This window comes from Antechinus flavipes, chromosome 2, assembly GCF_016432865.1.
Source record: "Antechinus flavipes isolate AdamAnt ecotype Samford, QLD, Australia chromosome 2, AdamAnt_v2, whole genome shotgun sequence".
Lineage (NCBI taxonomy): Eukaryota > Metazoa > Chordata > Mammalia > Dasyuromorphia > Dasyuridae > Antechinus > Antechinus flavipes.
Window position 1 is genome coordinate 582,736,650 of NC_067399.1, and position 26,778 is coordinate 582,763,427.

Sequence of the window (26,778 nt, forward strand, 5' to 3'; positions counted from 1 at the left end):
TAATAAAAAACAATAATTAATAAGAATGAATTATACTGAGAATTATATAGCACTTTAAAGTTTGCAAAGCTCTTTACATATATTATATTATTTTAACCTCACATCAACCTTGGGAGGTAAGTATTAAAGGTATTATTGCTTTCCCCATTTTACAGGTAAGGAAACTTAAGTGACGTAAGTGATTTGCTCATAGTTTCACAACCCATATCAGAGATGGGATTTCCTTATTCCAAGAATAAGAATTTATTTATTTATTTATTCCAAGAATGCTGATTCTTGCCATTCTATCTAGAACAGCAGCATAGAGATGGTGACAAGGAAATTGTGGGAAAAGAACTATAATATGAAAAAGAATTGAAGGAATAAAGAGAGAGTTGTACCAGGGAAAGAGAATAGCTCTCCTATAAGCTTACTTCATGAGTACGAATCTGCCAAGAAATTTGTAACATGAAAATTTTTTGGTACTCCACGGAATATTTTGTTTAAAATGGACGTTTTGCACATGGACAATTCCATTCTACTTCCTCAATAAATAAATGGAGCTAGATAATAAGTAGCTAAGTAGAAAGAAAGAACTGATGAAATCTTAGTTGATCTAGTTTTTTTAAGATGGTCTAAAAATTATAACAATAGGTGTTAATCATAAATTTCTGTAGAACTTCATAAACCCTAAATGGAGTGCCAAAAAGGAAGAGTACAAAAATCAGGTAAGATAGTTCTTGGTAGATTGCTTTTCCTTGAAGATATAAATTCTCATTATATTCTGAAGATAGGTTACACTGCCTTCTTCAATAACTAGTCCAGTATTGCAATTATAGGTAGGTATTTCTAATGGTTAGCTAAACACTTAGCCAAGTATTTTAAAGGGGAAAAAGGAACCCTGAATTATTTTTGTAGAAGAGCCCTCCTTTAGAAAAGGCCACAGATGCCTCAAAATAACTTCCTATTACAGAAAAGATAATTTGCTTCATAGAAGAGGTTCATCAAACAATTTACCCTAAAGGTTAGCATAAGCTTGAGCTTATCCTATGATATTAATTCATTTTTTAAAATTTAAAGTTCATTTTATACCTCCTCTTTGTGTCCACTTTTCTTCAGCCACAGTGGATGAAGGCAACAAGGTAATTATATTTTCACCTATATGTGAAAAAGAAAAAATGAAAAATTTTCATATATAATGCCTAACACAGTACCTTGCACATAACAAGTGCTTAACAAATGCTTGTTGAAGCTGATTTCTCTGAAAATCACAACACACTTCAGGATATTGCCCATCTAAAATTTGAGATCAAAAGAAACATATCATTTCTCACCTCTAATCCAAGTTCCACCTTCTACATGAAAATTTTCCTGATCCCCTTAACTAAAAACCACTCTTTACTTTAGAAAAAACAAATAGGCAGCTCTTGAATATGGATTATTGGGGTAATATACCTGAAGCAAGAAGAAAACTCTTCCCAATTAGCCTAGCTGAATGGTGATGAAGTCTTAAAATAGTACAATGGCTATATAGAAAGAAAGTAAAGGATGGGAAAGATGTTGCAGATGTAGAAACAACAAAATTTGTTATTTTGGAAACACTTTTGAAACCACTTTGCATTTAACTGTTTTGGATTTGTTTTTATTCTCTCTACATTTATTCTCTATACATATGTGCTATTTCCCCCATTAAAATGTAAGTTCCTAAAGAGGAAGGATTACCTTTTTTTTGTTTATATTTGTATCGCCTGCACTTAGCATAATGCCAAGCACATCATACATGTTCAACGCTGAATTTAACAAATTATATTAAATTCATAATTTAGCTTAGACAAAACTAAATTTGTCTAAAACTGCTCTCTCTGAAGTAGAAACAACTTCTTGCCAAATTTGATAAAGATTTTTCTTAATCCTTATACTTCTCCAATTCTCTGCAAAATTTATGGTTCTCTCTTCCCAGATATTCATATTTCTTCAAGTTTTCATTATAATGTTCTCCCTTGATTCTCTAACTTGTCTGACCATTCCTTCTCAAATTCCTTTGCTAGATCATTAGCCATTTAAAACCTCCTAAGGGACCTGTCCTGATCTTTCTATACTCTCTCATTAGGTAATCTTACCAGATCCCATAGATTTAATTCCTGTCCCTATAGAGATGACTTATATACATGTGGATATACATATTATGCCCTACACCCTTTGCTGAGCCATTCTCAGATTTCCAGATATTTCACACTGAATTTCCAATAAGTTTCTTAAGCTCAACATGTTCGAAATAGATTTTAGTACCTCTTCTTTCAAAAGGCCACTTTTAATCAGGATACCGTCATTATTCCAGTCCTTCTAAATGTCAATATTAACTTCAGTTCCACACTTCCTAAATAGTAAATTATTTGCCAAATTTTGTTGTTTCCACGTCTACAACATTTTTCCCATCCTTTACTTTCCCTCTTAGGTATATAACCATTATATTATTTCAAGACTCATCATCACTCAGCTGAGCTAATTGGAAGGGTTTTCTTCTTGCTTCAGGTGTATTATCTCAATAATCCATATTCAAGAGCTGCTGATTTGTTTTTTTCTAAAGTAATGATTTGACCTTACACTTCATAATGAATAAACTCCTGTGATTGGCTGCTATAATTTAAGCTCCTCTGTTTGGTATTTAAACCCTTTCACACCCTGGCCCCTATCTGCTTTTCTAATCCCATGCTTTATTTATCTTCACATCTATAATTCAGCTAGAAAAGTTTTCTTGCTATTTTTAACACATCATTATATTTATAATTTCTTTGAATTTGCAAGAATGTCTTCCATATCTGAAATATACTATGCTTATATTCCCTCTTCTCTTTTAAAATCTTGATTTCTCTTCAAGTGCCACCTTTTACATGAAACCTTCCTTGATTCCTCCAGCTACTGGTAGCACCCCACAAAAAATCAATTACATTGTAATTATTTTGTATATATTTTATACATACACACATATATAGCTATATATTGTCTCCTCCCTATAGGATATAAATAAGCTCTTTGAGAGTATAGATCATTTCATTTTTTGTTTTGTATCCCCAATACCTAGAAAAATGCTTGGCTCATAATAGGTGCCTGATAAATGTGTTTAATGAATGATCAATTTATTGAAATACTTAGTATTTTGTAAATTACTATACAAATATGAGCTACTGTTTTAAGTATGTAAAAATTACAAGAAATATGAAAGTATTAGTTCAAATTTCAATAAAAATATTTCACCACATAAACAATACTACAGGTACTATAAGGGATACAAATAATGAGTCCGTCCCTAAAATCATTTGCAATGTAATACAATTAAAAATAATGATAAAAATGACATAATTAATAAACAATCCAAGGTAAATTAATGCCAACTCATGTGGTATATACTTTACCCTCAAGTAGAAAGTTGAAGGAGTCAAAGATCAAAAAGGACTAGACTATTCAAAGAAACATTATTGGAGAGGTAATCTGGGTCTGGAAGAATTTACGAAAGAAAAGAACAAGCAGTAACATGATCAAAGGCATAAATATACCAATACGTATAATGTGATTGTGATAATGATAAGAACATTATGGGCAGCTAAGCAGAGCAGTTGATAGAGTGTTAGGACTATAGTTATGAAGACTCATCTTCCAAATCTGGTCTCAGGCACTTACTAGCTGTGTGACCCTGGACAAGTTATTTAACCTTGTTTGCTCAGTTTCCTCATATGTAAAAAGGGCTGGAGAAGAAAATAACAAATTGCTCTGACATTTTTGCCAAGAGAACCCCAAATGGGTTCACAAAGAATTGGACATGACTAAAACAACTGAACAAGGACACTAACCTGATAGAAGGAAGCAGTGATATTTAGAATTTTTTTTTTAGAAGATAAGTCTGAATAAGAAAGTAGAGTAGGAAGGTGGAGTTAAGATGGCAGAGTAAAGTCTGGGCCTCACCTGTGATTCCCCAAACCCTTTCAAATACTTTTAAATAATGACTCTAAACAAATTCTAGAACTACAGAACCCACAAAAAGATGGAATAAAACAATTTTCCAGCCCAAGATGATTTAGAAGGTCAGCAGGAAAGGTCTGTAGGACTAGGATGACAGTGGAACACAGTCCAACCCAAACTATGCCAGCATAGCCCTGGCCCCTGCAAATTTTGGAAATTACAGAATCAGCAATGGCTTCTAAAGCTCTCAACTCACAGATAGCAAAGGGGTAAAAACAATTGGCCAAAAGAAGCTGCTTTGCCCATACTTGAATCCAGGTAACAATCCTGGGTAGCAATAGTACAGCAGGAACCCTAGTTACAGTTATAAGGCAGAAAAGAATGCTCTTGGTCATGCACAGATGAAAGCATAGCCCTGGAGAATAGTGAACACACCTCTCCTTAAATCACACCATCTTGGAAAAAATGAAAACGTAGAAGTCCCTAGAAGTATCTTTGAAAACAGTTATACAAAACTCCTAAAGCTTGGAACAGTACACCGTATGCCTCATAAACAGAGCTTCTTTTTAACAAAGAGTTAAAGATCAAGTAATAGGCTGAGAGTTAGCAAAAAGAAAAAGATTCGGACCTTAGAAAGGTACTATGGTGACCAGGAAGATAAAAAAAGAAGATAACAAAGTCAAAGCTCCTACATCCAAAGCCTCCAAGAAAAATATGACTTGAACTCAGGCCATAGAGAAGCTCAAATAAGATTCTGAAAATCAAGTAAGAAAAATAGAGGAAAAACTGGGAAGAAAAATGAGAGTGATGCAAGAAAATTAAGAAAAATCAATCAACAGCTTGGTAAAAGACAAAAAAATACTGAAGAAAATAATGCCTTAAAAACTATACTGAGGTGGAGGAGTCTGGGAAAATGGAGGAGTTAAGACTGTAAATTTCAATCTTTCCAGATTGCCCCCACATAGAGAACAAATTTATACCTCAGGGGAAACATAGAGTGAAAAATCAAGAAGACTTGGAAAACGAACAGGGTCCTCCTGGCACAATTCAAGAATATCAGAAGACCTTCAGGCTGAGGATTAACTAGGTTAGCTTTAGAAAAACAGCAAGTATCACCACTCTGAAGGCTAGCTGGTTTGGCTGGAATCTCATTAGGAACCATAGAGATTTTCACATCAGTGTGAAGAGTCTGGGGTCTAAGTCCAGGAAGGATGAGGGAACCTAGGCTGATTAGGAAAGCCAGGCCCAGTTGTGCTACTTAGATGTGGCCCTGAGAGAGAAGAAACCAGCATAGCCCGTACAGAGGGGCAGGGATAGTGCTGATTGGAGACACTTGTAGGAGGGAGTAACTCTTGGTTTGGGGTTCCAGATCAGAGGGGAAAGCTAAAGTGAAGCTATTATTCCCCCACCCTGCAATTAAAGGTGCTTCAATGATGAATGATGCTTGATATAATACTTCTCATTAAAAAAAGAAATGAAATGGCAATTAAGAAAGAATCCAAGCATAGAAATTTACTATGGGAATAGGGAAGATGGAGTTCAACTTAGGAGGACAACACTGAAGAAGAAAAAAAAGCTGCTTTTCCAACAAAGAGTAGTGTTAAATGGCTCTCAGTCCAGAGAGAATTTCCAGAAGAATTAAAAAATACTGGAAAAAAATTTTTTTTAAAAAGTAAAACCATCCCAGAAAAATAAGATTTTGAAAAATGAAAAAATAGAACAGAAATTGGAACATCTTATAAAAAAGCAGATCTGGAGAATAGATCAAAAAGAGAAAAAATTTAAAATAAAATTGGACTATCTGAAAGTTGTGACCAAAAAGAAAAAGAATTTTGATACAATAATGCAAGAAATAATCCCCAAAAAAGTCCTAAAGTGACAGAAAATCAGGGAAAAGTAGAAATAGGAAAAAAAATCTACTAATCACCATCTCAAAGAGATCCTTTGTGGAAAACAAATAGGAATATTATTGCCAAATTTCAAAGCCCCTAGATAAAAGAGAAAATTTTGCAAAACACAAGCAAATAAAAATCAATTCAAAAATATGTTGGAGTTACAATTAGAATTGTATAGGACTTAGCAGCAGCTACAATAAAAGACTGCAGATCCTAGAATCATACATACCAGCAATAAAAAGAAGTAGGTCTGTAGCCAAAAATATCATATCTAGCAAAATTATCCGTAATATTGAATGAAAAAAATGGACATTCAATGAACATAATTTTAGGACTGTAATTCAAGAAAATCTTAACTTAATAAAAAATTTGACATAAGAGCCAATATAAAAATTAATTTCAAGAAATTTCAAATAGGCAAATTTTTTATGTTTTTTACATGGACCATATGTTTAAGATTGATATTGGATAGCTCAAAAGAAAGACTAGGACAGAATTGAGTATGATCTGACTCTAAAAAGCAAAACCATATAAAAATGTAAAAAATAGTAATTTTGTTATACAAATGAGGTACAAAGGAAGAACAGACACACAGGCCTTAGAGTGGGGAAGAGGGCTCATTGTTCTGAAAAGCTACTCACATCAGGAATGGGTTAAATAGGCAAAACTACATATATACCATGAAGGGCATAGTATCCTTCAAAATCTATAAAGAAATGAGAGGGGAGGAATGGAGGGAAAGGAAAGCAAAGGGTGGAAGAAGACAAGGAAGGAATTCATGGGGGTGGGGGGAAGTTAATAGCAAGGTAAGTTAAGGAGCAGAATTAAAGTAGAAGAGCTAGCAGGTATAGGAAAGAAGATACATATACAAACACTACAACAAGGATCGGGGTAGAATTTATTAGAAAAAACAGTACAGCTAAATAATCACTGGTTTTAGACAAACTCAAACTTAAAATTCAATTGAGCGATATCTACATTATATGTTAACCACACTAATGTTTTAGATACATGTTTACATATGGGTAAGTACATGTATATATGTGTTTATGTATGTATATATGTGTGTGTTTATGTAAGTATCTCAATATGTAGCTATGTATACATATAGCTCTATACATGTATATGTGTGGGTGTCTGTGGGTAGATGTGAATATGTATGTGTGTGTATACATATATAATATATGTGTGTGAATGTATGTATATATATTTATATCAGTATATGTATATATAATATATCTATGCTTAACTACAGCCTGGTTGGAAGAGGTAAGGGGGATGAAAGGGGAAAAAAGGAAGCAAAAAAGTGCACAGCAAAGAACAAGGAAGCAAAGGAAATATGAAAACACAAGAATATAATTTCTTCTAGTATTATATATCCTTTCTTGAACAGTTAGTTTATTTTTATGTACATTGAATCCTCCCTAATATTCTGCTGGACACATGACAATGTTCTGCTTTATTTTGTTTTTTATTTTTATTTTCTGTCTTCTTTCTAGTCTGTTTTTTCTCTTATTTAATGAAATAAACATATTTTTTAAAAAGCCACACAAACAAAACTAGACTAGACCAAATGGTAAATGAATTATAAAAAGCCAATGAAGAGATGAATACCTTAAAAAGCAAAATTGGAAAAGGAAATACAAAAGCTCATTGAAAAAAAATCCTTAAAAATTAGAATTGAACAAATAGAAGCTAATGATTTTATAAGAAATCAACAAACAATAAAATAAAGCCAAAAGAATGGAAAAAAAAAAAGATAATGCAAAATATCTCTTTGGAAAAAAAATAATTGACCTGGAAAATACAACCAAAAGAGATAAATTTAAAATTACTGGACTACCTGAAAGCTGAATGGGATAAATTGAGTGAAGACCCCTCATAAGAATATGGCCCCAAACCTATTCTCTAGTTATAATTTGAAGCTTTGCAATAACAAGTTGTGCTTTAGCCAAAGCCACAGATGTTAGCTTATCTTAAGCAAACATTTTTTTTTTTGCCACATCAACATTAAGTTCCTAAAGAGTGTGTCATTGGCTAGTATTATTAATTTCTTTATTTTTTGTCTCTGAGGTAGATTTTCACATTTATATTATGATTCTGAACTCCCCAGTCAATGGTAAGAAGGGGTGATGGGGTAGGAGGACTTCTTTGTTAGAATCTATACAATTCTGTGTTTTGCAGCTTATGTTTTGCACTCTCTCTCTGACATCACAACAGTAGGGAGTTGCCCTTTCTCATGAGATCATAATAAATTCCTTTTTATCTTCTACCTTGAAAGTCTCTAATTTCAATTTGGGGAAGGGTTGCTGTCCCACACAAAGCTATGATTAAAAAAAAAAAAAAGCCTAGACATCATCCTCCAAGGCATTATCAAGGAAAACTGTTCTGATATTCTAAAACCAGATGGTAAAATAGAAATTGAAAGAATCCACCTATCACCCCTTGAAAAACATCCCAATAGAAACTGGAAACTGAGTGAATGTCCATCAATTGGAGAATGGCTGAATAAATTATGGTATATGAATGTTATGGAATCTTATTGTTTTATAAGAAATGACCAGCAGGAGGATTTCAGAGAGGCCCGGAGAGACTTACATGAACGGATGTTAAGTGAAATAAGCAGAACCAGGAGATCATTATGCACCATAACAACTAGATTATATGATAATCAGCTCTGATGGATGTGGTTCTCTTCAACAATGAAATGATTGTTCAGTAAAGAAGAGAATCAGCTACACCCAGAGAGAGATCTATGGGAAAAGAGTATGGACCACAACAGCATTTCCACTCTTTCTGTTACTGTTTGCTTGCATTTTTGTTTTCCTTCTCAGGTTTTTTTCTTTCCTTCTAGATCTGATTTTCCTTATGCAGCAAGACAACTGTATAAATATGTATACATATATTGGATTTAACAAATTCTTTAACATGTTTAACATGTCATTGGACTACCTGCCTTCTAGGGGAGAGGGTGAGGGGAAGGAGGGGAAAAATTGGAACAGAAGGTTTTGCAAGGGTCAATGGTGAAAAATTACCCATACATATGTTTTATGAATAAAACGCTATGATAAAAAAAGAAAAACATCTCAAGATGAAAACTCTCAGGAATATGATAGCAAAATTCTGGAACTCCCAGGTCAAGGAGAAAATATTGCAAACAACCAGGGGAAAAAAAAACCTAACAATTCAAGTATAGTAAAGCCACATTCAGGAGAAAACAAGATTTAGCAGCTTCTACATTAAGGATTGGAGAGATTGGAATATGGTATTCTGGAGGGCAAAGAGCTAGGATTACAAACAAGAGTTAACTATCCAGGAAAACTTCTCTAATGAGAAAGTAGGAGAAGGGGAATAAGAGATGGGGAGATGATAGGAAGGAGGGCATATTGGAGGAGAGGTAGAAGCAAAACACTTTTGAGGAGGGACAAGGTAAAAGGAAAGAGTGGGATAAAGGGGAGGAAATACAGTTAACAAGAGTAATACTGAAAAAAAATTTTAAGCAAATTCCTCTGATAAAGGCTTCATTTCTCAAACATACAGATAACTGAATCAAAATTATAAGAGGCATTTCCTAATTGATAAATGGTCAAAAGATATGTGCAGTTTTCAGAAGAAGTAATCATAGTTACATGAAAAAATATTCCGACTCATTGATTGGAGAAATTAAAATTAAAACAATTCTGAAGTACTACAACATATATACTGGATTGGCTAATAGGACAGAAAAGGAAAATGACAAATGTTAAAGGGGATGTGGGAAAAATGAGACATTGATGTTTTGTTGATAGAATGGTGAATGATTCAACCTTTCTGTAGAGCAATTTGGAATTATGCCCAAAGTGGGCTATAAAACCATGTATTCCCTTTGATCTAGCAATAGTAAGTTTTTATCCCAAAAGAGATAAAATACAAAAAAAGAGAAAAGGACAAATATGTATTATAATATTTATAGCAGCTCTTTTCTGTGGGTAAAAAATTGGAAATTGAGGGATGCCCATCAATTAGATAATGGTTGAATAAATTGTCAGTACATGACTATGATGGAATGCTATTGTGCTGTAAGAAATGATAAGCAGAATGTTCTCAGAAGAATGTGAAAATACTTTCAAGACCTTGGACAAAGTACAGCAATATTCTAAGATGATCAGCTATGAAGACTTATTTTCAGCAATACAATGATCCAAGATATGTCTGAGAGACTTATGATGAAAAATGCTATGTATCCCCAGAGAAAGGACTGATGGTGTCTGAATAAATATTAAAGCACATTTATTTATTCATTTCTTTATTTTATTTTATTTTTCTTTATTTATTTTAAATAACTTTTTATTGACAGAGCCCATTCCAGGGTAATTTTTTATAGCATTATCCCTTGCACTCACTTCTGTTCCGATTTTTCCCCTCCCCCAGATGGCAAGCAGTCCTTTACATGTTGAATAGGTTACAGTATATCCTAGATACAATATATGTGTGCAGAACCGAACAGTTTTCTTGCTGCACAGGGAGAATTGGATTCAGAAGGTATAAATAACCCAGGAAAAAAAACAAAAATGCAAGCAGTTTATATTCATTTCCCAGTGTTCTTTCTTTGGGTGTAGCTGATTCTGTCCATCCTTGATCAATTGAAACTGAATGAGCTCTCTTTATCAAAGAGATCCACTTCCATCAGAATACAACCTCAAACAGCATCATTGTTGAGGTATATAATGATCTCCTGGTTCTGCTCATTTCACTCAGCATCAGTTCATGTAAGTCTTGCCAGTCCTCTCTATATTCATCCTGCTGGTCATTCCTTACAGAACAATAATATTCCATAACGTTCATATACCACAACTTACTCAACCATTCTCCAATTAATGGGCATCCATTCATTTTCCAGTTTCTAGCCACTACAAATAGGGCTGCTACAAACATTTTGGCACATGCAGGTCCCTTTCCCTTCTTTAGTATCTCTTTGGGGTATAAGCCCAGTAGAAACACTGCTGGATCAAAGGATATGCACAGTTTGATAACTTTTTGAGCATAGTTAAAGCATATTTATTTAACTTTACTTTTCTTGAGATTTTTTGGGTCTATATTTTCTTTCACAACATGACTATTATAGAAAAAATTTTGTATAACTATACATATATAACCTATATTGAATTGCTTGCATTCTCAATGAGGAAGGGAAGGAAGGCAAAGTATCTAGAACTCAAAGTTAAAAAAAAAACCTAGGACAAAGTAAAATACTAAATTAAAAATAATATAAAACAACTAAAAGTTCAAGAAAGCAGAGTAGATTGAATATAAATTATGAAAGATATGGAAAACCACAGAGAGGAGCTTAGACTGAATATGAAGTTTCCAGGTATTTTTTAATAACTATATAATAAAAGTAATACTGAAGGAAGATTAGTCTGGCAATAGTACATAGAACATACTGGAGATTATATTTAGGGAATCTAATTAGAAGACCATTGTTGAAACTTAGATATGATATTATTGGACCTAGAGTAGTGTGATAATAATGGAAATTGAGAATGAAAGGCAACTATAAAAAACATTTTACAGGAAAATTCTATAGGACAAGATGACTTATTTGATATGGAGTATAAAGAAGCATATCAAAAATGGCTCCAAGAAAAGGGAAAATATGGAATAAAATTATCTTTAAGCATACTAAAAATGATTTTTAATATGTATATCTAAAAATGTTTAGTAGAATTGTTTCTTACCTTGTGGTACTTGAGCGATCCGAGACAGGACAGTAACAAGTAGATTTTCTACATTTATCAAAAGAACATGACCCTCTTCACAACTCACATATAGTTCATTTGTTGAGTTCCAACAGTGTGCAGTAGGATGGACCAAGGGATGCAAATCATCTTTAGGCTTAAATAAAACATTTTTAAAAATTTTATTAAAGATTTATCAAATATATTAGAGGTTTGCAAACAAATCCATATCTAAGAATTTTTGCATGTAGAAAAGTAGTTAAGGAACCAAGGTGGAAACTTCAGCTGGTTCATGGTTGCTAAGAAAAATAGTACCAGGATTTCATGAGCTTTCTATGCTGAGTAAGAACTGACCATTCTAGAAAGAAGGGAGAGGAAGCACCAGAATATAGAGAGATAACCACTTGAAGAAATGAACACATTATCACAAGTATTACCTAGGGTGGGATTAGGCAAAAAGAAATTCACTGAGAGTAAAGCTACTTAGACTAAGGAAATAAGCATATCCATAAAAAGTCAGTGTCTTCTAAATTTCAGTGCTTTGAGAGAAAGCTCTTGTCACTCTACTCCAGTTATGTTTGTTTACAATTACATTTTAAAATTTCATTAGTTTTTTACGCCTTCAATTTTTTTTATTTGACCTATCCTAAATCTTAATCATTTCTAATTCTCCTGTCACTAAATTTCATTATGCAAAGAGAAAATAAGTATTTACTTATGAAACTATTCAAAGACTCCTTGTTTCTATTGAGAAAATTATTTATTTTTATCTTGTCTCATATGTTTTCATAGTCATTTGCCCTAAGTGTTGTTGAGGGAAAATCCTAAATTCTTTACTGAATATATATATATGTTATGTTACATGTGTTATGGTAAATTCAAACAGAGAATAGTTCAAATGATGCTAATGACTTCTTCTACTTAATAATGTTGCCCTACATGATTTTGATGCCCCCCAAAACTGTCAAAGGTGCATGTACAGATTCTATGTTCGTGCACTTAGAAAAATATTTATTTATGTGGGAATAGCAACAATATATTTTGGAGCCAAGAATTACAATTGATTATAAAAAGCCCTAGAGCATATGAGAGAATTCTTACAAATATTGGGCAATAATAACATGAAAAAGTAGATCATACATTAACTTGTAAATTAGGATATGTGAATTACCTTCCTGATTCTCCCACCAGCTAGATATTATGTACTTAAGCAAAGCATTTCACCTCTAATCCTAAATATCTGTAAAATGAGGTTAGAACTAATTCTCTCTAAGGTAGGCTTTAAAATTATATGAATTGAATTTTTATTATATCAAATTAAAAAGCTCTTGTACAAACAAAACTAATGCAGACAAGATTAGAAAAGAAGCAATACAATGGGAAAACATTTTTACAGTCAAAGGTTTTGACAAAGGCCTCATTTCCAAAATATATAGAGAATTGATTCAAATTTATAAGAAATCAAGTCACTCTCCAATTGATAAATGGTCAAAGGGTATGAACAGACAACTTTCAGATGAAGAAATTGAAAGTATTTATGACCACATGAAAAGGTCCTCCAAATCATTATTGATCAGAGAAATGCAAATTAAGACAACTCTGAGATACCACTACACACCTGTCAGATTGGCTAGAATGACAGGAAAAGATAATGCTGAATGGTGGAGGGGATGTGGGAAAATTGGGATACCGATACACTGTTGGTGGAATTGTGAATGCATCCAGCCATTCTGGAGAGCAATTTGGAACTATGCTCAAAAAGTTATCAAACTGTGCATACCCTTTGATCCAGCAGTGTTACTACTAGGCTTCTATCCCAAAGAGATATTAAAGAAGGGAAAGGGACCTGTATGTGCAAAAATGTTTGTGGCAGCCCTGTTTGTAGTAGCTAGAAACTGGAAAATCAATGGATGCCCATCAATTGGAGAATGGCTGAAAAAATTGTGGTATATTAATGTTATGGAATGTTATTGTTCGGTAAGAAATGACTAGCAGGATGATTTCAGAAAAGCCTAGAGAGACTTACATGAACTGATGCTGAGGGAAATGAGCAGGACCAGGAGATCATTATATATTTCAAACAATACTATATGATGATTAATTCTGATGGACGTGGCTTTCTTCAGCAATGAGATGAACCAAATCAGTTCCATTTGTTCAATAATGAAGAGAACCAGCTACACCCAGTGAAAGAACTCTGGGAAATGAGTGTGAACCACAACATAACAGTTCCACTCTCTCTGTTTTTGTCCACGTGCATTTTTTATTTCCTTCTCGGGTAATTTTACCTTATTTCTAAGTCCGATGTTTCTTGTACAGCAAAATAACTGTATGGATATGTATACATATATTGTTTTTCACATATTTAGCATGTATAGGTCTACCTACCTATCTAGGGGAGGGGATGGGGAGAAGGAGGGGAAAAGTTGGAACAGAAGGTTTTGCAAGGATCAATGCTGAAAAATGACCCATGCATTATAAAAAGCTATAATAAAAAATAATTTTAAAAAATACCCACACATACAAATAAAAATAAAAAGGAACATTTCCTTTCTAAAAATTGTCAGGTTAAAACATCATTTTAAATGGACTTTGCGTGGAAAATGCTTTGTTACCCTTAAAGCACTATTGAAATATTAGCTCTCATTTTCACTTTCTAAAAATAATCTAATTCTAAAAATAATCTAAACTAATCATTATGTTTCATTTAACAAAATAAAGTTATCTTTTCCTAAAAACAAAATAAAATAAAATTATATGAATCTATATTAATCTTTTAGATATAAAACTAAGAATGCTATTTGGGCTTTCATGATAGTATGATAGTTGTTGGATGAGGAATTTCTTTTGGAGTGCTTCTTCAGTGTAAGCTGGTTCTTTCCTTTAAAAGATACTAAAACTGACCTTGAGACTTAATTGCCAGCTCTTAGTCTTCTGAATATAACACTATTGTCCCTCACTGATTAGCAGATGACCAGCAGGGCACCAGAGAAGCAAGAGAGCTATAATAAACTGAATTTATTTAAGGTACTGGATGAATATAGCTATTAAATATCCTTCTTTTATAATGCTGCAAGATTTCATTTGGGACTCACTTCATCATTACACTTTGCCCTTCTGATAGGAAGGTAGAGCCATGAAGGGGAGCTTTTAAGAGGAGAGCTCAGTTCAGTCATTTCATTTTGCACCAGGCTGCACTACTCTAAGCATTTCTCTCACTTTTCCACTATGCCCCTTCATCAAGTACCTCCCAACTTTTATGTATTTGTCTTTCTCCACTGAATTGTAAGGTCTTTAAGGGCAAGGACTTTTTTCTCTCCCATATTTGTATCCCTTAGCTTTTAGCAGAGTGACGAATACATAGAAATCACTTAATGTTTTACTAATTACAGATTATTCCTCTATTGTGGCTAGGTTAAATCTTTTTTTTATTAGTTGTCAGATCTTCTATGAATGTTTTATTCTGTTCTAATATCAAACCTAAACTACCAGGAGATTGGACAAAATCATATTTTTTATAATACCATTTTAGAATTCCACTAATAACAAAATAACTTAATTTTGACATTGATGCTATATCCTAATGGGTCGAAATGTTTTATAAAATATTGAAAAGAAACAGGATTTTTAATTTTAAAAATGGCTGAATGAGAGGTTCAAAAACTCATTCCTTATATACTTCCCAAAAAATGAGAAATGGAAATATCAAGAAAAGAAAAAAACAACTTTGAAAACATGCAAGAGCATTAAAAGCCAACCAAAACAGGAAATGGAAAAAAATGCTAAACAACTTTTTAACAATCTCAATAACTCTGTCATAATTTAAACAGCTAAAATATCAAAAGCAATGAAGAAATGAAAACAACACAATTATTCTCAGAAACATTTTCAAATCGATAGACAAATGACACATTTGACAAAATTATGAAAAATTAACATTGGTAAGAAAAAATTTAAAATAATAATAATAATAAGACCTCATAAGTAGAAAAATTCATTAAAAGAGATTAAGTGATATAATTAACATGCTAAAAAAAGAAGTAATTTTTAAATGACCAAGAGAAAACATAAAAGACAAAAGAATCAGTCAAGAACAGACATTGCTACAGGGCAAAACACGTTTGCATACAACATTTCTCAACAGGAAAAAACAAACTTATAATATCACTAAAATATGTAAAAAAACTTGAAAACAAACTATGCAAAAGATAAACCTAAATAAGAGGTCCAAAGGTAGCAACCAGGATTACTGACATTGCAGAAAGTTTTGAAAATTTTATAAAAACAAAATAATCCAAAAATTTGTTCTAGAAATTCCGAAATAACATTAAAGGATTAAAACGTCACAATTACCAAAAACAAGTGAAAATATAGAAATAAAAAGAATCATCAGAATTGTATAAGAAATAGTTCAAGATTCCACATTCATACACAATCATACTTCAGAATAAATGAAGACTTGAAAAGCTCAACTACTAATTATCACTATATACTCTACTATACTATTACAATAGTAGTCATTGTAAATGAACTAAAACTCTGAAATAAAAAGAGGTACAAAGTGGAATTTTTTAAAGAACTCAGTAAAAAATAGGAAATATTTCACAAAGAAAGGTATAAAGAGACTAAAAAGTAAATTTACCATACTACCACCTAATAAGGAAAAGCCATGGTACCACTGAAAATATCAAAACCAAATTCAAACCAGAAGAGATATAAACAAGAACATTATGTAATGCTAAAAGGAATAAAAGTACATAAATTTTAAATATGCGTGTACCTAATAAATTATCAGTAAAAGTTAAAAAGAAAAAGGTCAGACTTTCTGAAGATGAAACAGACAAAGGATAAAGACATAGTGGGAGATTTTAATACCTATCATAATATATTTTTAAAAATAATAAAGAAGTTATGGAACCAAAATGGAAACCAAAATGTGAATAAAATAGGTCCAATAAAAATATGGAGGAAAATCAATGGAAAAATAGAGAACAGATACTATTTTCCAACATATATGGATATGGATCCTATATAAAAGCCAATCATGTTAGTCACATAACATGAAATAGGTAAATTTAGAAAACCAGAAACTGTTCATTCTAGATTTACATTCTAGATCTTAATGTGATAAAATTAATAGTAAATGATAATAGAATCCCCCCAAAATGTAGGTCTACATAGAGTGTAATGGGCTGAGGCTTGAGTTGATACACTGAGGTCCCAAGCACGTGAGGCTAAATAGTAATCGGACCATACTCTATTAATATATATGCTTGGAGAAAGAATGGCCCCCGCCCACTCTTTGTGCAAGTCCTAATGTGTTGTATAGGAAATGACGATTTTGGTGGGTGGAGGCAGGGGAGTGAAAAGGGAAGAGGAAGGAGAGACTGCTGGCTGGCTTCTTGACACAGCTGCTCACATTGCTATTGTGACTGCCCTTCACCTCCAATCCCCCTCTGCTAGTTGGCTTCCTGTCTGCCCATATTGCTATCGCAATCTTTTTCACCTCTTCACTCCAATAAAGATTGAAGATTTTCCCCTTAATCTGAATTCCTGACTCCGGCTGATTTTAAATACGCGGTCATCACATTTGGTGCCCAAACGTGGGAACCAAGGACCCTACTTTCACTGAAGAAGTCTCCAGTGACTAGGAACTTAGGTGAGTATTGTAATAGATAAACAGGGAACTTATTTTCTTAAAGACTAATCTATTAACCTTTTTTGGCTGAAATGGGACAAATGCTAGCTAAAGATTCTCCTTCCCCAACCCCAACTCCCCCCCCCCCCCCCCGGAGTGGTACTATAGAAAGCATGCTTAAGTTGATAGAAGATCAAGGACTACTTATAACTTGGGAACAGATAGCTAGACTTCTGGGTACATTAAAACGCACCTTCCCCTTGGTTCTTAGAGGAAGAGCAAATCTCTCCAGATAATTGGACATTGATTGGGCAACAGCTCTCCACATATTACAACGAAAACAGTCCTCATTCAATTTCCATTGAGGCATTCTATTTATTCAATATGATACAGTTGGCCTTAAGAAATCTAATAAGTTATAGAAGAAAAGGAAAAAACTCTAAGAATAGCCAAATGGGGAAGCCTGAGATAAAGGAGGAGATAAAGAACAGATTAATGACCATATCCCCACAGGACATGGAGACTTAAGTGAGGCTCAAGGGTGTGGTGAATCTGAGGCAGCTTCAGTCCCACTTAAGGAGCAGGTAATTGACTCTCCTCCATCAACTCCACCCTCTGGGATGGAAGGAGAAGGGGTAGTGGGGAGAGGGGGGGCAGTGACAGCACCAGCACCTCCCCCCCAGCATCCAGCCACTCCTATGACTAGATTGCAAAAGGGACTAATTAAGACCAAAGCGGAAGGGAGAGATGTATTGGAATTTCAACACCACATTTTTCTTGTAATTCAACAGTTTAATTCTTCAGGTCAAGAAAGTAGAAAATACGTTCCTTTTGATATAGAAATCCTCAAAGACCGGAAAAAGGCTTGCACTCTTTATGGGGCTACATCAGCTTATGTTAAGATGTTATTACAGAATTTGGCTTTTGAAATCTTGATCCCTAATGACTGGAAATCTATAGCAAGGATATGTCTAGAACCTGGACAAAACTATTTGTGGCTTTCTGAATATAGTGAGCTCTGTAGGATACAAGCCCAACAAAATAGTCAAAGTGGAGTTCATGCTGCAATCACCTGTGACCTACTAACAGGTGTAGGTTCTTATGCAGATGTCGCAGTACAGATTAATTATTCTGTAGCAGCATATGAGCAAATTGCTGCTAATGCTATCAAAGCGTGGGCTTCTCTCCACAATAAAGGTGACAAGGATGGGGCCTTCACAAAAATCACACAAGGGCCAAATGAACCCTTTGCTGATTTTGTGGGATGCTTGCAGACAGCTATCACAAGAACAAATGGAGAAAATGCAATAACAGACATTTTGATAAGGCAACTTGCTAAGGAAAATGCTAATGAGGTTTGCAGAAGAATTATACTAGGACTGCACAAGGATGCTCCTTTAAAGGAGCTCATAAGACCCTTCACAGTGGGCACAGGTGGCTTTTATAGCCAGGCTATGATGCAGACTTCCCAAAATCCAAACATGGGAAGACAGAGTCCCTCCTGGCAAGGGACTTCCAGAGAGACTCGTAGATGCTTTCAGTGTGGAAAAGTAGGGCATCTGAAAGCTCAATGTTGGTATAGAGATAGAATGGGAAAACAAGATGGGAGAACAAGATCCAATACCCCATGTCCAAAATGCAGAGGCTTCCATTGGGCCTCAGAATGTACACAGATTCAGGGAAATGGGATGAGAGGCCCAGCCCCAGGGCCCAAGGCACAAAAACACTTGGGCATGATGGCAGCCAATGGTACACCCAGAGAGTGCCTAGAAGTCCAGTACCCAGACATGAATCAGCCAGAAAGCCATATGATGGGAGAAGGGGATTACACAGTCAACCAGCCAGGAAGCAACCTGATGGCAGAAAGGAATTACAATTGGGGAGAACAGAGCTGTATGCAGCTGGGACAACTGAAGATACCCCCTGGAGAGGTGGAATCTGTTCCTCTCCAGCCTATGGATCCCTTGCCTCCAGGCACAGTAGGCTTGACCATTTCACCTCCTTTTTGTACAAAGCAGTGTCCATCCACATACTGATGTTGGAAACTGGGGAATGTGTAGATAATATCCCAGTCACTAATACAGGTAGACAATGTGTGACTTATCACCCAGGAGAAGTAGTAGCATCAGGTTTACTCATACAGAATCCTAATAAGCAACCTGGTGATAGTCACCCAGATTCTGACTCCAGACCACAAAATCCAGGAATATACTGGACAGCGGCTGTAACAGCTGACCGATCTATGCTTACCATCTATATAAATGGCCTACCATTAGAAGGATTGGTAGACACAGATGCAGATCATACAGTCATTAGAGGTGCCAATTGGCCCAGGCACTGGCCAAAGATTAAGGCAGACATCTACATGTCTGGAGTAGGAGGATCAATAGCAGCTGAAGTTAGTGCTGCCCCTATGAGATGGATTTTTGAAGGCAAAACAGGAGTTTTTACTCCTTTTATAGTTGAAAAAATGCCCATCAATCTGTGGGGAAGAGATGTCTTATAACAATTAGGGTTAAAAATGAGTACTTCAGTTTTTTAAGCAGGGCTGCTGTTGAAGGCCTGCCAACACTTTCACCTGTTCCTATCCAATGGAAAACTGACACACCAGTGTGGATAGAACAGTGGCCTTTAGGTAGCAATAAAATTCAGGCCTTATTAGATATAGTACAGGAGCAGCTTGAACAAGGGCACTTACAACCATTCTCTAAGTCCTTGGAATTCCCCAGTGTTCATTGTAAAAAAGAAATCTGGAAATTGGAGGATGCTCACTGATTTAAGAAAAGTAAATGAACAGATGGAAACTATGGGAACTCTTCAGCCTAGACTTCCATCTCCTACTCAATTGCCTCTTTGCATCATAGATATTAAGGATTGTTTCTATTCTATCCCTCTGGATAAGGAGGATATGAAAAGATTTGCCTTTTCAGTGCCCAACATTAACTTAGCTGAGCCTTATAAAAGATATGAATAGACAGTTTTGTCATAGGGAATGAGAAACAGCCCCACTATGTGTCAAATGTATGTTGCTGCTGCTCTTACTCCAGTAAGAAAAGCATTTCCAAAAGTTATGCTACTAAATTACATGGATGATATATTGGGATGTGCATCTGAGGAACAAATGTTAGAAGCATGTCTACAAAAGACCATAGAAACACTAAGATACTACAAATTGTACATAGTTGAAAAAAAAAATTCAAAGACATGCTCCTTTTCAATATTTAGTTTACAAAGTATACCCTAAGGTGCTTACAGTACAAAAACTGTCCTTAAGAACAGAGAAGCTAAACATCTTAAATGATTTTCAAAAATTGATAGGAGATATCCAATGGATGCAACCAGTGTTAGGCTTGACTACCTATCAGTTACAACCATTATATGACATTTTAAGGGGAGACAGTGCTTCAAATTCACCACGCCAGCTTACAAAAGAAGCTCAAGAGGCTTTGAGAAAAGTTGAACTGGCTTTATCAATGTGGTTGAAAGAGTCACTCAAAAACCCTTGGAAATATCAGGGTTTTTTTTTGTTTTGTTTTGTTTTGTTTTTTGTTTTTTTTAGAAATATCAGTTTTTGCCACACAAGAGGCACCCACAGCAGTCCTTCATCAAGGAGACAGTGTGACAGAGTGGGTGAACCTCCCAGTATAACCAGAACAAAGCCTTACTCCTTACCCAGTGCTTGTGGCTAGAATTTTATTAAAGGCCATTAAGTGAGCAGTACAATTATCTGGGACAAGACCTGACAAGATATACGCCTTTTACACCAATACACAAATTAATGTGTGCTGTGAGACGATTCCAGAGTGGCAAATTTTATTAGCCATGGCTCCAAATTTTACACACGGGTCTCCATTAAAGATAACCAGACATTTACATAATTGGTGATGGATTCTTGAAGAAAAAGTTTCTAAAGTTCCTCTTAAAGGACCAACTATCTTTATAAACACATCCAAACACAATATTTGTGCTGTATACTCTCATGACTTAACTATAAAGAGAGTAGTCAGAACTCAGCAGAATGAATTATATGCAATCATGCAAGCTCTCACTTATTACCCAGGAGACATAAATATAATATCTGATTCAGCCTATTCAGTAGGTGTGGTACAAAGAATTGCCACAGCCCAAATAAAATTTGCAGCTTCTAATATATATCAGCTCTTTAAGGAACTTCAGGAGCAAGTGAGAAAGCATCCAGGAAAGATTTATATCGTGCATGTCCACTCACATAGTGGACTTCCAGGTCCTATTTTTGATGGAAATTCAAAGGCAGATAGCTTTTTAACTATGTTAGCCAGTACACCTTTATTTCAGGAGGCCCAGGAATCGCATTCTAAATACCATCAGGCTGCTCGAGCTTTGAATTTACAATCTGGGATAACAAAAGAGGAAGCTAGGAGCATAGTAAAAAGCTGTATAGCTTGCCTTCCTTTCCATGCTCCTACACTGCCTCCAGGGAAGAACCCTTGTGGTCTGAGACCCAATGAAATCTGGCAAATGGATGTGACCCATTATAAATCTTTTGGTCGTCTGTCTTTTATCCACGTTGTAGTAGACACCTTTTCAGGATTCACTTTTGCAATACCAGCAGCAAAAGAGACAGCTCAAGTGGTCACTGAATTCCTCACACAAGCATTTGCCATTATGGGTTTGCCACAAGCAATAAAAACAGACATTGGTCCTATATATACCTCTAAATAGTTTGCACACTTTTGTGCACAGTATAAGATTTTACACACCACTGGCATACCCTTTAATCCTCAAGAACAGTCAATAGTAGAGAGGAGAAACAGAGACATTAAGATGCTACTCCAAAAACAAAAGAAAATGGAAGCCACAGGTAACCCTAGAGAACTTCTAAATCTAACCCTTTATACTATTAACTTCTTGATTTTTGACAAAGATGCACTGGCTCCAGCAGACAGGTTTTATAACCCACAGGAAGGGCAGTGTCCAGTGCGAGCAGCTCCACTATCTTTAGATAATTGCCAGATGATGTGGAGAGACCCAGAAAGTGGTGAATGGAAGGGACCAGATAGGCTAACTGCTTGGGGGAGAGGGTTTGCTTGTATCTCTACAGGTGGAGAAGGAATCAGATAGGTGCCAACGAGCCGTATTCGCCTTGTCCATCGCAGAGAGACAGAGCAGACCTTTGAAACGAAGGAGAAGACCCAAGAAATATCGGGTGGTCCTGTTGCTGATTGTGCTCACCATAGAAAGAGTGTGGCAGTTATGGCATTTGACTCATGGACATAGAAAATTGTTGGACTTCAAAACCCTTAGGAATCATTGGATTCTCTGAGACATGATTAGATTGTTGTAGGACTTGAAAGCCCTCAAGAATCATTGGATTTTCTGAGAAATGACGGACTTCAAAATCTGCTGGAATCATTGGATTCCCTAACATATAAAAAGACTTTTGCAGGACTTCAAAAACTTGGGGAAATCATTGGATTCCCTGATATGTGAAGCAATGGACAATAGATTGGTTTTGGACTATCTCTTGGCTGCTGAAGAAGGTGTATGTGTGACTGCTGTTTTCATATTCTCCTTCTAGGACTTCTGGCAATCTTTTACAACACCATGTTCATTTATATTGTTTGTTATACTGTTACTTGCGTGTACAATTCATGTTTGTTACACCACATCAAGCCTGCACTGACTGTGGGGAGAGTCATCACTAATAGCCTCTGTGTTATTGCTTTGTGCTTGTGTAATACCTCCCATGCTGATGGGTTTGTGCATAATAAGACCCTTCAGCCCAGAAACCCGCTAGCAACCCCCACTTCCCTTTGGTGCTTTTCATCTCCCTTCCTGAGATGTCAGGGAGGGAGTGATTATCTCCTTTTTAGTGCTTTCACCTCCCTTCCTGAGAAGTCAGGGGAGTCATGATCACCTCCTTTTTGGTGCTTTTACCTCCTTTCCTGAGAAGTCAGGGAGAGTGTGATCACCTTCCCTTGGGGGCTCTGACCTCCCTATGGAGTCAGGGATGGCATGGCCACCTGTGTTCGAAAACAAAAGAAAGCGGGAGATGTAATGGGCTGAGGCTTGAGTTGATGCACTGAGGTCCCAAGCACGTGAGGCTAAATAGTAATCGGACCATACTCTATTAATATATATGCTTGGAGAAAGAATGGTCCCCGCCCACTCTTTGTGCAAGTCCTGATGTGTTGTATAGGAAATGACGATTTTGGTGGGTGGAGGCAGGGGAGTGAAAAGGGAAGAGGAAGGAGAGACTGCTGGCTGGCGTCTTGACACAGCTGCTCACATTGCTATCGTGACCGCCCTTCACCTCCAATCCCCCTCTGCTAGCTGGCTTCCTGTCTGCCCATATTGCTATCGCAATCCTTCTTCACCTCTTCACTCCAATAAAGATTGAAGATTTTCCCCTTAATCTGAATTCCTGACTCTGGCTGATTTTAAATACGCGGTCGTCACAATAGAGCCTAAAAAATGACAAGTAATGACTGGGTCAAAGCAAAAATTAAAAAATAAGCAAAAGTCAAAATGTACAAGATGTAGTCAAACTAATACTCTATACTGATAGTAGAAAATGTGTAGCTGAATATTAATATCCACAAGAAAGAGAAAATTCATTTTAAAAACCTGAAACAGCAAGAAAGAAATATATCAAGAGACAAATAGAAAAAGAAAAATAATCAAGGGAAGAATTAGAAAAGAGACTGATAGAATTGGAGTTAAGTAAACAAAATGAAATGACAGATCAGATCTGTTTTTAAGATTAATATCATTGATGAGTAATTAACAAGTCTAATAAAAGACAAATTCAAATTAATATAATTAAAATGAGAAAGCATGAATTTACAAGCCCAAAGTACTGTTTTAATGATTAAAGATTATTATTTATACAAACTGAAGAAGCACTTTGCAATAACTCTAATTATTATGAAGTTTTTTTTACATACCTCTGCTTCATTAATTCTGTAACTTCTGTTTCCACCTCTGCTTCTGGACCCAAGCAGAACAACTCTAAACCCAGTTGTACATGATAATCCTTCATTTTACATGAAGACAGTTAGGATATTCCTTCAAGAAAGTCTTTTCTTAAACATTCCTAGTTGTTTCTCTACTAATCCTCCTATAATATGTTCTCAAGGAATTTCACCATCCTGGTCACCATCCTCTATATGTTCTCTAATTTATCAATTTCCTCCTTAAAATGTGACACACAAATAAGAACTTTAAAAGTAAAAAAGTAGTTTCATAATTTGACCAGAGCCCAGTAGTATAAAGCTATCACTTCCTTTTCCTGAATACTATTGATTGATTCCAGGATTTATTCTTTAACCAATCAATTCTTTAGGATTTAGTCACTTAGTCTCCAAGTAATTTTTAATCCTTTCTTCAAGGTCCTTTTATTGAATGTAGCTTTTGTTATACTGGGGACATTAAAAGAAATGTTTACTATTTCTGCTTTTCTGCATTCATTTGTGAGAGTTTTATGCCCTTATATATGGTTAATTTTTTAAAGTACCTACATATAATTGAGAATTACATATATAATATTACATTATATATATGGACATGTATATACACATATGTAATATAGATATATTCTTTTGTATTCTCATTCAACATTCACCAGAAGTCTATCATCTTTTATTTTTTGAAGTTCTATTCAGATCCTTAATGTCTTTTTTGTTTTGTCTTTTTTGTTAAATTAGTCTAATTCTGAAAGGAATATATTGAAATCCCCCTTGATTATAGCTTTACTGTCTATTTCTCATTGAAATTCAATTAGTTTTTTCTTTATGTATTTAGATAGTATGCCATTTGGTACACATATGCTATGCCCTGATACTAGTTCATTCTTTATGAAACCTGTAAATATGTATTATATAGAAATATAATTATATACAATATATACATATAATTACAAACATATCAGTATAATTAATGATCAGAGATAAGTTTCTCAGTTTATTTTTATTATGCCTATTTTATTTCTATTATTATTTCTGGGTTAATAATAAATTATTGCTATATAATACATAACAATAGAAATATTATGGATAAGAAATTTTAACTATAGTCCAATATTAACTCTGAATCTTTAATTTTCAATATATTTCTGACAAATAACATATTTGATTCTGCTTTATAAACCATTCTGCTCTGCTATTCTATTTTGTGGGAGTTCTTTTATATATATATATATATATTTTATATATATATATGCATATATAAAAGTTCTATGAAGACAGAGATCATATCTTATTTCTCTCTCCTCCTAGCACACTACTCTTTATATTTTATATATGCTTTATAAATATTTGTTGAATTAAAATGCTAATAGTAATTTTCCATGCTTTAGTAATCTCCTGTGATTGACATATCCTTATACCCAACTTCTAAGACAAACACAATTCTGCCAAGCCAAAAACAATATATCATGGACTAAATAATCATGAATATAGTTGTAATTACCTTGAATGTTTCTGCTTCTACACCAACTAGCCCAGCAATGGAAGAAAGTAGTAACTCAGGTCCATAGATAGTATCTTTAACCTCTGTGTAAGTGAACATTCCATCTGGTTCACAAATATATGTTCCATCTTCTGCAGGTAGGTTTACTGACCTAAAGAAACAGAAAGAACCATTACATTAATCAAAAATATCATTAATGGAAAACAATCACATATAGGTTAATTTTTTATTCAAAAAACAATAAAATACATCTTTTTGTGTAGTTTCTATGTAAATTATAAAAAAATCTATAACTAAGTTATGAATTAGAGAATTTTGAAGACTATAAGAGAAGTAATAAAAACAGCCTTTATTGAATTGACTAGTATATCTACTGATAAACTGATAAAGCTGATAAAGACTCAAATTTTTATCAGAATATACAGTTTCAAATTTGCAATTCAGAAATGACCAACAAAGTTTATTTCTAAATTGCTTAGCTTAGAACTTCTCAACAATTACTTCAGCTTTTCTCAAGATTCTGAAACAGCATTTGCAAAACAAAACAAAACAAAACAAAACTTCAAGGTGGGGGGGTATCCATCAATTAGGCTGAACAAGTTATGAATCCATTACATTAATGTGATGGAATACTAATATTCTGTGAGAAATTATAAAGGCAGTGCTTTCAGAAAAACCTCAGAAGGCTTGTACAATCTAATGCAGAGTGAAGTGAGAACCAAGAAAACAATTTATACAATAACAATAATAGTATATATGGCTAAAAAAAAAAAAAAAGAGAGAGAGAGAGAGAGATGATGGAAGTCTATGCCTTCATTCAAAGATAAAAAATGCCTTGGGGATAAAATGTCTCTCTCATTTTCCTTGAAATAGATGTTTTCAAGAGAGAATGCTAATCCACTCAAAGTTTTTGAAAGCAGAATTCAATTAAGTCTTTTCCTCCTTGGTCTTCTTTATTCCTTTGTATAAATAAGCCACTGACTGATGAAACAGCAATGTATGTGCTTTATGATTTCCTGTATTGATAGCCCTAAAGATCTCTACCAGTTGCAAATTATATTTGTTCTATCACCAATCACACTGTGCTGAATGCTAACCCTGAATTCACTACAATTTGATAAACATTTATTATGTGTTGGGCATT

The 26,778-nt window shown here is 34.5% G+C and overlaps 1 protein-coding gene across 1 annotated transcript in view; it reads right to left on the reverse strand.

The window, feature by feature from the left end:
- Positions 1-26,778, reverse strand: part of LOC127551554 (cilia- and flagella-associated protein 43-like) — a 212,722-nt gene that overhangs the window by 173,235 nt on the left and 12,709 nt on the right. Inside the window, exons 5-7 of the mRNA XM_051981358.1 lie at positions 25,635-25,785; positions 11,549-11,705; positions 1,072-1,137 (exon numbers count right to left, since the gene is read on the reverse strand). Of these exons, the coding sequence (XP_051837318.1) occupies positions 1,072-1,137; positions 11,549-11,705; positions 25,635-25,785 (374 nt within the window). The remainder of the gene's footprint in view (positions 1-1,071; positions 1,138-11,548; positions 11,706-25,634; positions 25,786-26,778) is intronic.